At 39.8% G+C, this 12003-nt stretch overlaps 2 protein-coding genes across 2 annotated transcripts in view; both read right to left on the reverse strand.

The window, feature by feature from the left end:
- Nucleotides 1–293: 293 nt before the first annotated feature.
- Nucleotides 294–2866, reverse strand: LOC148102406 (uncharacterized). Its single transcript, XM_087841497.1, has one exon. The coding sequence runs from the start codon at nt 2590–2592 to the stop codon at nt 385–387; it is 2208 nt and encodes a 735-aa protein (XP_087697623.1). The 5' UTR covers nt 2593–2866; the 3' UTR covers nt 294–384.
- An 8949-nt stretch (nt 2867–11815) lies between these two features.
- The window catches only part of LOC148102407 (uncharacterized), a 179692-nt gene continuing 179504 nt past the window's right edge, over nt 11816–12003 (reverse strand). Inside the window, exons 4-5 of the transcript XR_015719106.1 lie at nt 11947–11973; nt 11816–11855 (exon numbers count right to left, since the gene is read on the reverse strand). The gene's annotated coding sequence lies outside the window, so the exon portion shown is untranslated. The remainder of the gene's footprint in view (nt 11856–11946; nt 11974–12003) is intronic.

Raw genomic sequence — 12003 nt, forward strand, 5'->3', positions numbered from 1 at the left:
CTATTACACATTTCTTGTTTTTATACCTAAGATGAATTATTGTTGAATGAAGACATTTTTCAAACACATGTAAAATGTGGCCAATTGTATTTATTGGGTAAAGGAAAATGTAGAAGGGGGAAAAGAGGTAAAAAAAAAAAAAGGGGGGGGGGGGGGGATAGAAAACCCCAACAATCCCCTCTGAGCAAGCACCAGGCGACAGTGGATAGGAAAAACTCCTTTAAAGTGAAAGAAACCTAAAGGAGAAACCTATGGCAGAACCAGGCTCAGGAGGGGGCAGTCAACTGCCGGGACTGGTTGGGGGGTGAGGGTGAAAAAAGAAAAGGAGGGAGGGAAAGGGGAAGGGGGGAATTTGAGTTGGAATAAAGGTGGAGGAAGACAAGGTTACATCAGGTGAGAAGCAGCAGTGTCCCTCCTCCAGAACCAGAAGAAGCGTTTTTTCTTCTTTTTAAGATATTCTTCGACGAGCACCTTTTTCTCAATGATGAGGGTTTTCAGCTCATCCATTGTTTCTGTGTTTTCTTTCTCAAGTTTGTTGCATCTTTTCACCATGTCTTCTAATTGTTCTTGTTTTTCTTCAAGCTTGTCTTTCAGTTCTTTAACTGTTGCCTCCTCTATTCGCTTTGCCTTGTGCACATCTGTATTTCTCTGTTCTACTTTCTTGTGCATGTCTTCAGACTGCTGGTTTCTCTTCTGGATTTCCTGAAGTCTACACTGCAGGTCTTTATGTGTTTTCTGTTGTTCTTGCTTTTGCACCTGGATTTCAGTGTTTTTGCACTTCAAGTTCTTTGAAAGTTCCTCAAGTTCGGTATTTTTTCTCAGCATTTCATTGATGCTACTCTGCATCGCTGAGCATTGTTTTTCCATTTCTTTCTTTTCTCCGTCCAGTACAGTTGTTTTGTACCTCGTTTCATTATACAATTCTTGGAGTTCTTGAATTTTCCTCTGGAGAATAAGTTTTTCTTCTTCCTGTTGCATTTTCTGTTGGTCTTTTTCTTGAAGCAACTCTTTATTTCCATGCACTTTTTTATCAAGCCTGATTTGGAGCCCTCTGTGTTTTTCCTCCATCTCTTCAAGCTTGGAGTCTATTTCCTTCTGTTTCGTTTCCAGTCGCTTCTTGTCTTGAAGCAACTGTTGAGTTTTGTGCAGAGTTTTGTCATGCTTCACCTGCAGCGCTTTGTATTTTTCCTCCATGCCTTGGAGTTTGCTCTGCATGTCTCTCTGCTCTGTGGGCTGTTGTTTCTTGTCTTGGAGGATCTCTTTATTTCTCTCCAGAGCTTCATCAAGAATTACTTGCAAGCCTTCGTTGTGTTTCTCGATGTTCCTCAGCTTGCAATCCATTTCTTCCTGTTGTATTTTCTGTTGGTCTTTCTCGTCAAGCAACTCTTTATTTTTGAGCAGTGTTTCCTCAAGAGTTATTTGGAGCATTTTCAATTTTTCCTCCAAGACTTCAACCTTGGAGTCCGTTCCTTTCTCGAGCATTTCCCGTTGCTCTCTCTCTTGAATGAACTCTTTATTTCTGTGCACTTTTTTATCAAGCCTGATTTGGAGCCCTCTGTGTTTTTCCTCCATCTCTTCAAGCTTGGAGTCCATTTCTTTCTGTTTCGTTTCCAGTTGCTTCTTGTCTTGAAGCAACTGTTGAGTTTTGTGCAGAGTTTTGTCATGCTTCACCTGCAGCGCTTTGTATTTTTCCTCCATGCCTTGGAGTTTGCTTTGCATGTCTCTCTGCTCTGTGGGCTGTTGTTTCTTGTCTTGGAGGATCTCTTTATTTCTCTCCAGAGCTTCATCAAGAATTACTTGCAAGCCTTCGTTGTGTTTCTCGATGTTCCTCAGCTTGCAATCCATTTCTTCCTGTTGTATTTTCTGTTGGTCTTTCTCGTCAAGCAACTCTTTATTTTTGAGCAGTGTTTCCTCAAGAGTTATTTGGAGCATTTTCAATTTTTCCTCCAAGACTTCAACCTTGGAGTCCGTTCCTTTCTCGAGCATTTCCCGTTGCTCTCTCAGTTGCTTCTTGTCTTGAAGCAACTGTTGATTTTTGTGCAGAGTTTTGTCATACTTCACCTGCAGCGCTTTGTATTTTTCCTCCATGCCTTGGAGTTTCCTCTGCAGGTCTCCCTGCTCTGTGGGCTGTTGTTTCTTGTCTTGGTGGATTTCCTTAAGTTTTCCTAGAGCTTCGTCAAGCTTTTCTTGGAGCTCTTGATTCTTCTTAAGCATTGTATCCCCTTTAATGCTCTCTTTTTTCTCCTTTTGGAGCAGATCTTTAATTTTTTCCAAAGCTTCATCAAGCTTTTCTTGGAGCTCCTGATTCTTCTTATCTTGGAGAGCCCATTGTTTCTCCTCAATAATACCCTCTTTTTCTTGAAGCTGGTAGGATAATTTTTCTAATTCAGCGCTCTTTCTCTCATTTTCTTCCGTCAGGATCTTAATCTTCTCTCTGTTCATGAGATTTTCATTTTGCATTTCTTCCAATCGCTGTTCCTCTAATTCTACCTGTTCGTCCCAAGGAAGAGAGCTGATATAAGGGTCTAGGGACTCATACCACGGAATAGAGCTGGGGTCAACTTCTTGTCTTTCTTGATCTTTCTGAGACATGTTGGAGTCTGTATACCGTGACTACAAAAAGGATCCAAATGTTTCAAAATGTTTTACTGGCGAACGTTTGAATGCTGCTAACATAAGTGCTGCAAATAACGGACTAAAAGTTGTACATCCTCACCCCTATTTAAGGATTCATGAGGATCAAAGCTTCAAAGGATCAAAGCTTTAGAGGATTGTGACATCAGAATTCCATAAGTCACATGACATTTTTGAATGAGGTCATATTTTTGTTTGAATCTTTTTAAATAACATCAACATTCCGTAAGCCAATGAGGTTCTGAATGAGGATAATGTTTTTGCCTGGAAAATTACCAATGAAGTTTCAATCCCTGTTACTTTTGTAAAAAAACAAATAAAAAAAATAAAAATAAAAAAAAGTGTTATTGCAATAACATACAAAGTGAGTAAAGAAAGTAAGTAAACGGTAAAAGTACAGTTTTATTTATATAGTACGGTGGCCCTGAGAGGCCAAACGGACTGCAACTTCAGAAAACACTTGCAAAAAGAAAAATGCTGCAAAAAGAAAAACACCTGCAAAAAGAAAAACACTTGCAAAAAGAAAAATGCTGCAAAAAGAAAAACACTTGCAAAAAGAAAAATGCTGCAAAAAGAAAATTGCTGCAAAAAGAAAAACACTTGCAAAAAGAAAAATGCTGCAAAAAGAAAAATGCTGCAAAAAGAAAAACACTTGCAAAAAGGAAAATGCTGCAAAAAGAAAAACACTTGCAAAAAGAAAAATGCTGCAAAAAGAAAAACACTTGCAAAAAGAAAAATGCTGCAAAAAGAAAAACACTTGCAAAAAGAAAAATGCTGCAAAAAGAAAAACACTTGCAAAAAGAAAAATGCTGCAAAAAGAAAAACACTTGCAAAAAGAAAAATGCTGCAAAAAGAAAAACACTTGCAAAAAGAAAAATGCTGCAAAAAGAAAAGCGCTGCAAAAAGAAAAGCGCTGCAAAAGCACACACAACACAACGGAAATAGGAAAAAACACAACGGAAATGTTTCTGGGGAGACAATAACCGGACGGACCAGTTGACCAAAACATGCTAACAAGTGCACTGGGACTGGGAGACACTTCAACGAAGTGGAAGCAGAGCGGCCAAAGAGTAAACTTTCAAAAGTAAGTTCTGAATATTATGTCACTTATTTATGTGCACATGTTTAATAACGAGGAACATTAAAACATTACTGTTGGCCACATGCCGGCAAAGTTATGTGACATTAGCGATGTTTGTACTTTCAGCGTTTACTTTGTTTTAAAGTCTTTACTTTATACGCCGTTAGATAGTCGACCTTAATCTTACAGAGAATGTGATGATTTTGTGGATAATTAAAGTCAGTCATATATCCACAAACACAACAGGCTGAAAGTCAGTGATGCTGCTCGGTTTGCAGTCCTGAATATCACGGCACAAGCAGGATTCACTGCACTGTTAATGTTAGCTAAGTTATATTGCTGCCTCTGTTCGGTGGTGTTGAGCCAAACGGACTTTAACGTGTGTTTGAACGAGCTGACGGTTCACTCATTGTAGCGACTTCCACAGTCGCTAGAGCCCGGGGATGGAGCCCGCCTATTTGCCTGACGCGCTGTCAACTTTAGCAATAATGCGAGAGGTGGAATTGTTTGCTTGTTTATTAAAGTGTTTACAGAGTAATGTCATCTCGAGATTTGGACTCTTACAACGTCACAGGCTCTAATATAACAAGACGAAACATGTTGTGCAGCGGTCAACAAAAACTACGGCTACCCAGCCCTCCTCTCTGTCAAAATCAAAACCAGTGAATGACAGACTGACAACGCCCTCTTAATGTCACCGCTAGCACCCACTTGACTCCCATTACACATCACCATAGCAACCAAACAAATGAAAACCCAGTGATCATCAAAAAATTCAATACATTTAATTATGGTTCCTACACTCATTAAGCTGAAAGAAAGATGCTTTAATCACAGCAGTCACACACGTGTCCACTGTACCAGCTGGGAACTCTTCTTGTTTAGCACTCGTAATAACACTAAATCCTTCTGTTTGTAGCAGTGTATACACCTGAGACTGTCACCTGTCTGTCTGTCCTGCACTCTCTCTCTGTTTCTTTCTCTCTGATTGTGGAATAAAAGTATGAACATGTGTTTATAAGTTACACTTGTGTTTGAATCCTGCAGCTTATCACACATTTGATTTCCATGTGTGACGACTGCAAGTGTCCAGAGTGAGGACAGACTGAGGGACCCACTGCTGCACATCATCTGTGAGGCTTTGCACCCCTGATGATCCACCAGGAGAAACTCAGCAGTGTGTGAGGAAGAGGAGGAGGAAGAGCCAGCAGCAGCTGACAGATGGAGAGAATAGACAGACTGTTCCCTGTTTGTGAAGGACTGCTAGAAAAGTTTAAATAACTAATTGTCTGTCCTGAATCACTCTTATTAGGTAATGTTCAAATAATATTATCATCCCAGTGTTTTCAGTGTGGGAGAGAGTACTCAGGGCCTTCAAGTTACACACTATGAAAGGCAGCAACAAGTTTATTATTCAGAAACCTAAAGTATGTATCAGCAGCAGAATGGAGCTAAAAATAAATGCTTGTTTCAGTTCTATGAAGCTTTGAGTATTTTGGATCAGTAGCACTGCTGTGTTTGTTGCATCATATTGCTGTAATTGTTTATATGCTTTATATATTCTGAGGTAAGTTGATCTATAGTGTTACATCATATTCTATAAGGATGTTATGTGTTTGTAGACTTTCTGCCCAGTTTGACCCATTTAACAGAAGTCAGCCTGTTTAAGGCTCTGATATCTATTCTGTATGACTTAAAGCAGTTATGACATGGTCTGATTTTCTCACCCAATAAAGGAATATTTCATATATCAGTCTACTCTTCATTTTATCAGAAACAGTTATCACAGCTCGTACATTTGCTTCTTCCACACATATATGTAAGCATTGAGCACATATTAAAAGAACAATATTTGTCTCTTATATATAATACATCTATATATTCACTGTCACAGGTACTTGAGTGTCTTTGAGTGAAGATTTAAGGTGATGGGACATATAAATAGCTGCAACTTGAATCTTTACTGAAGCTCAGTATTTGACACAGAGTTCACTCACATGTGCTGTACCATTGTACCTGTTGATGGATAGTTTTACTCAGAATTCTTCTATAATTGTGTTGCTTCCCTAACTAGGATGATGTTGGTGTAAATGTGCAGTCATATTCGTTGTGTTCTCACTAGTGCTGTCAGCGTTAATCTCATTGAAATGATGTTAACACCACAACACAGCAAATCTCTGTTAACGAGTTACCGCGGATTGCCCCGTGCGTGGGGCTGGACTGCGTCAACACGCTAACAAGCTACCTGCGCTAATGCAGTAGTTCCCACCAATTGAGCATTGCTGGCACATCCGACATACTGTTTTACTTTTGTCCATGACGCGCTTACCTTCAGGGTCATGCTTCACATGAAAACCAAAATAGTTCCAAAGGCCAGATCTGAATGAGGGTGGGGGAGGTTCAATTTGCCATGTTGCAACGAGCTTAGCTTCTGTCTTGCTAGTTTGCGCTGCGCTCAGTGGATCTGCACTCAACAGTGCAGCCTAGGCGGAGTAGTCGAACGCAGAGCCACTGAGCGCTCAACACAGACAGCATCGTCAGAAGAAAAGAAAAAAAAAATGTTGTATTGTTCAATACATATGCGTACCGAACCGAAAGCACTGTATCGAACGGTTCAATATCGATACGAGTATCGTTGCACCCCTAATAATTTTTTTTTTTAAATGAATAAATATATATATATATATATATATATATATATATATATATATATATATGTAGTAGGTTGTGTTGCACCCCTACATAAACTGGTTCTAAGATATTTTCTAGCAGCTGAACTTCTGCATCTCAGCATCTTCTATGAAGCTCTGCAGAGGAGCTTGATTGCACGTACAGTAAAAAGTGGATTCAATAACAGCAGCGAGCGCTGAGTTATATAACGGTGCTGCGAGCAGCAGTGCAAAGGCTCACACAAAGACAGCAGCTACACTGTGTGTGGATGTGATCCACAGTCACAGCTGTGGGTTTCAGTCAGTGTGTAGCTAACTTCATGGTCACATTTCAAAGCTTATTGGAGCCAGAAGATGTTCAAGTAAAGAATTTATTGCTGTACTCGTCTACCAGGATAACAGGTGGTTCATAAAGTTGTGTAATACTTCAGCTTTACATCATGGAGTAGTAGTTGTGTCCCTTTATGTTTATTAGTGTGTTCACACATCTACTTTAACTTCACTCTCTGTAATGAAATGATTCAAATCACTGATAAAACTAATAAAACACAAACTTCATCCTTGTTTTGTCAAATCTTCATTAAAATGTGATTAAAAAATGAACAACTTCACTTCTTTGATTAATACTGTAGCTGTTACTGCTGTTGTTACTGCCATACATCCAGGTAGTTGTAGGTACCCACCCTGTTACATACATGCTGATTCTGAGTCTCAGTGAAGGAGGAAAGGATGGATGAAGGCAGCCTAGTGTTGGTCATGTGTGTCCAGGAGTCATCCAGGGCCTGGATCCATCTGTAACAGGAAGACAAAGTCCAGCCTGTAATCACTGGCATCCTATCAGGCACAGCATTTCCATCAAGCATCCTGACGACGCTAACAACCCGTCAAACGTCTCCTCTTGTCCACAGAAGTCACACTTCCCTGTGTCATGTTTACCCATCCTTTTAAGTGTGCTATTCAAGCCTGTGTGACCAAATCTGACTCTCCAGATTATATCCTCGTCTCTCCTGCAGCTTCATCTACATGGCCCAACTGTTTTCTGTATAATAATATCTGCCTTTCCCGTCTCTGTCCCATTGTGCCTGCCACTCGTCCTTCATCTTTACCTTGATTAAACTCTTCACCTCACTTTTACTGTATTTTATAGTCAAACCTACACGACTTCTTCTTGCTGCAGCTTTTGCAAACTTATCGTCCTGTTCATTGCATCAACACCGATATTCACAGGAAGCCATAAGAAATCCACTTCTATCCCTCTGTGTTTAATTCTATACAATAAATGAAGTATATCAAAAACAATATCTTGCCTAGAGTCTGAAGACATATCACCTATACTCACTAGCGCGCTGCTAGAATCCCAGCAAACCAAATACCTCCCTGTTGGTGCGTCCTCCACCCAGTTCAAAGCGCTACCAGCTCCCACTATAAACTGCCACATCATCTGTAATTCTTTTACTCATCACCAAACTTATTTCTGGGAGAACAAATGCAACAGCCGTTCTTTTATCTGACAGTGTTGATGCATCAGTAAATATCCTCACATGACCTGAGGACTTTCCCACTATATGAACCTGCTTTTAGTCGCCCCTCCTCCCTCGCCACAAGCTTCCTTTACAACGTAACTTATAAAAAAACAACTTTATTGACAATTAGCAATAACAATTACATACAGTCTAGAAGAAGAATGACATTTACAAGGAGCAGAAGTTTATGGTTTTAATAGCTTTTATATTTTGGGAAAGTTTTAAAAATATTGTTTGGTTTTATTCATAAAGCGTTGAAAGGACGGCTTTGCATTAGAAAAGTAAGATCAGTAAATGAATACATTCAAATTCTTTTGCCTTGTTTGCAAAAGAAGCCAAACAATATTTTTGTTACAAAGAGAGAATTCAGAATAGATCAAAGATCACAAACATCAGACACTGATGGAAACAGCCAAACACAGAAAGAGATGCACCAACAGGTGAAGGAGGCCTGTTGTAGAAATGACTTTGAGTGCTCAGGTAGAAACGCATGAAAAACCAGTGCGTCTAATATTTGGAAACTAATCTGTGTTTGAGCGTCCTGGATGAAACACAGATCATGTTGGAGAGCGAGGACGTCATCTTTCCTCCCAAGTGCGTAACTACAGGACGTGTGCAGAAGGTTTAATTGTCCTCCTGACAGTTATTGATGAACGAGTCCTTCAGGAGGGTCCAAGATCACTGTGGGTTTGTGGGTTTTACCAGCTGCTGCTAAACTGAGAGGTGTTGCTGCTTTATGTGTGAAGATGTTTGCATGGTTTTAACAGTGCAGACGGCTTCTTTCCTCATGTGCACCCATTTCATATGTTTTATTGTGATGTTTAGTAACATCTGCTTTCCTCCTTCAGGGAGACGATAAAGTGAGCTCAACCTTAAACATGTGGAGAGAACGTTTGACCAACAGTCCTGGGATGACTACAGAACAATGGTTTGTTTTTAAATGATAAAACCTTCATAAAGTTTTATAATGGAAATAAATGCTGAGCCTGTTTTATGATGTTTGCCCTGCAGCATCAGGCAGGATTAATACTGTAACAAACCGTGTGTCACAGTTATAATGACTTTAAATCAAGACTTGGATTGGATGGAGATTGGATTTGTGCTGTATATCAGTCTACTCTTCATTCTATCAGAAACAGTTTTCACAGCTCGTACATTTGCTTTTTACACATATATGTAAGCATTGAGCCAAATTTGGTAATGCCAACATATTAAAAGAACAACAACTTATATATAATAAATCTATATATACACTGTCAAAGATACTTGAGTGTCTTTGAGTGAAGATTTAAGGTGATAGGACATATAAATAGCTGCAACTTGAATCTTTACTGAAGCTCAGTATTTGACACAGAGTTCAGTCACATGTGCTGTACCAGTGTACCTGCACATGTGATGTGACAATAGAAGTGATTTGATTTGAGAGTTCAAACTCACTGCTGTAATAACTAATAATGATTAATATAATAACTATAATATTGGCCATCTCATATTTACACTGACTTTAGTCTCATGAACAGCATTAACTATTTGTTATTTACTAGCTAATCTTAAATGACTGTTCAGTACAGATATGAAGCCCAACAATCATGTTTTACAGTCCTGTGGTCTCAGCCTCAGATACTTATCAAATCACACAGAGCTCACAAACTCTGCTAATTAGTGATTCTGTTCTGAGACATGTGAAGACACCAGCAACCATAGTCAGTTGTCTTCCAGGGGCCAGAGCAGGCGGCACTGAGGGAAATTTAAAAACTGCTGGCTGAGGGTAAACCTGAATTCAGTAAAAGTATCATTCACATCAGCAATAATGACACCCGGTTACGTCAATCAGAGGTCATTAAAATCAATATTGAATCAGTGTATAACTTTGCAAACACAATGTCAGACTGTAGTCCCCTCCCCAATCACACCAGGAGTGTCATGTTCTCCTTAAATTGCTGGCTGTCTGACTGGTGTCCAAAAAACAATGTGGGCGTAATAGATAATTGGGAAACTTTCTGGAGGAACTCTGGTCTGGTTAGGAGACATGGAATAAATTCTCCTTTGTTGATGAAACACTAGGAAACACTGTGTGAGGAAACCTGTTCTTTTCACTGGTAAAAACTTCAGGTGTAGGAAGAGGCCTCTCCAGAGGTACAACCTCCCTGAGCTGTGCTGCTGACCATGTCCATCGTTTTATGACCACAGTATACTCATCTTATAACGGATGTCAATCCAGCAGATTATCTTTGGCATGTGGTGGATCAGGAGATTTGCAACATGGATGCACAGCCGACAAATCTGAAGCAACTGTGTGATGCTATCATGTCAATATGAAACTAAATCTGTGAGGAATGTTTCCAGGTCTTTGTTGAATCTGTGCCACAAAGAATTAAGGCAGGTGAAACTAATGAAGTGGCCGGTGACTGTATTTAGTGTCTAGATTGAATTTTCAGTATTTTATTCACTTAATAGCAGGACAGAATACCACATGACTGTGGCCTTGTGTTATACCCTCTCTGCTGCAGTGATGCTGCAGACAAACACAAACATCGTGATTACACATTTAAGAAGAGCCTCTTAAAGATGAAGGTCTGTGTCTCTTGACCTAAACACATAATCCAGTTAAATCTAATTTATGTTCATCAATGCCCCTCACACTGTAACTTAAAGTAATAAATTGGTTACTGATTAATTACAGAAGCACGTTTGTGAGCATAAAGATGTAAGCCTTGGACCATCGGGATGAAATGTGGTTGGGAAACTTAACAAGCATTGATGAAGCTTCATCAGTAGTTCGAACAATGCCTCAAAACCTTCGCTCACCACGGGTGGTTAGCAGACTGTGGTTGTACCATGCAGCCTAATAACATGCAGTAAATTGCAGGTTAAAGCAGCTTACACATTGTTAAACGAGGGAAGGGAACTAATGTGGCTGTCACATTACCCTTTTGTCCCATTTCATCCCAGGATTTGATTAAATTGCTGCTCACTTTCTACAGTACTTAAAACTGATCACACATAACTATTTTTCTTCATATTTTAACGATTACCAAAGTCTGTGAATCCCCAAATTGTTCAGTTGTTCTTTTTGCTCCCTATGAGGTCACTTTCACCATGTGACAAAAACAACACCCCACTGTACACACTCGGGCCACCAGCAACTTTCTAAATCCTCAATAAAAAGCTGACAGGTTGCAATGATGTTCCAAATAACTTATTAAGAAAACAACTAAATACACAGAAAATATTATGAAAACTGGTTTATTTTATATCTCCTAGTTTGAAGTGAAGCAATAAAAACATGTATAAAACATCACAAACTGTAATATTATACAAATGCTTCCTGCTGAAGCAATGGAGACGTCTTCCAGTGACAGTCTTCATCCGTGTGAGTGTGAGGAGGCTCCTAAACCCACCGACACAGAAGTGCATGTTCACAACTCCCTCTGTGCAGGCGGGGTCAGGACCCTCCTCACCCTGGGTGAAGAGGGGTGGTGCTGTGGCCAGTCAGGTATGAAGTGCTGAGAGTGGATCTTTGGTCCTCTGTGCAGCTCTGTCCACTCTCAGCTGCCCTGCAAAGCAATAACACGAGAAAGACGTCATTTTAACACAATACAGCATTTCCATTGTTGGCAGCTGCAGCATGTTGTTAAAATGCAATTTTAAACTCAACATATACACACAATAACTATAAATAAACTTAAACCTACAGTACTGTAGGACGATGATTTACACCAGCTATTGGAAGGATTTAGTCTTCAAGACAGTTTGTAGCCAATGTGAGGTGATAACTTACATAGCTGGAACACAGCACCACTCTCCAGTTTGTCATTTGGTCATCCATCCTTCTCATCGGGTTGGGGTAAGGCTGTCTTCTGGGTGGAGTATCTCTCTGTGTTAGCTCCGTCTTGGACGTCGAGTGACTGAAGTGCTGAATGCTGGGAGAGGACAAGTGTAAAGCACCTGAAGACAAAAAGACAAAGAGAAAAGCATGAATTCACAGATCACCGAGTTGTTCAGTTTACTTTTCTTCTGTTATGTGTTTTTACCTTACCTCTGATCCCTTAGCCACAGGCTATACCTTATGTAAAAACAAGAGACTACAGTCAGT

Source organism: Neolamprologus brichardi, chromosome 6 (genome assembly GCF_056152115.1).
Source record: "Neolamprologus brichardi isolate AB-2024 chromosome 6, ASM5615211v1, whole genome shotgun sequence".
Classification (NCBI taxonomy): Eukaryota; Metazoa; Chordata; class Actinopteri; order Cichliformes; family Cichlidae; genus Neolamprologus; species Neolamprologus brichardi.

Bases quoted from the DNA above. Each gene is read 5' to 3' on its own strand.
- LOC148102406 (XM_087841497.1), bottom strand. From the start codon at position 2,592: ATGTCTCAGAAAGATCAAGAAAGACAAGAAGTTGACCCCAGCTCTATT.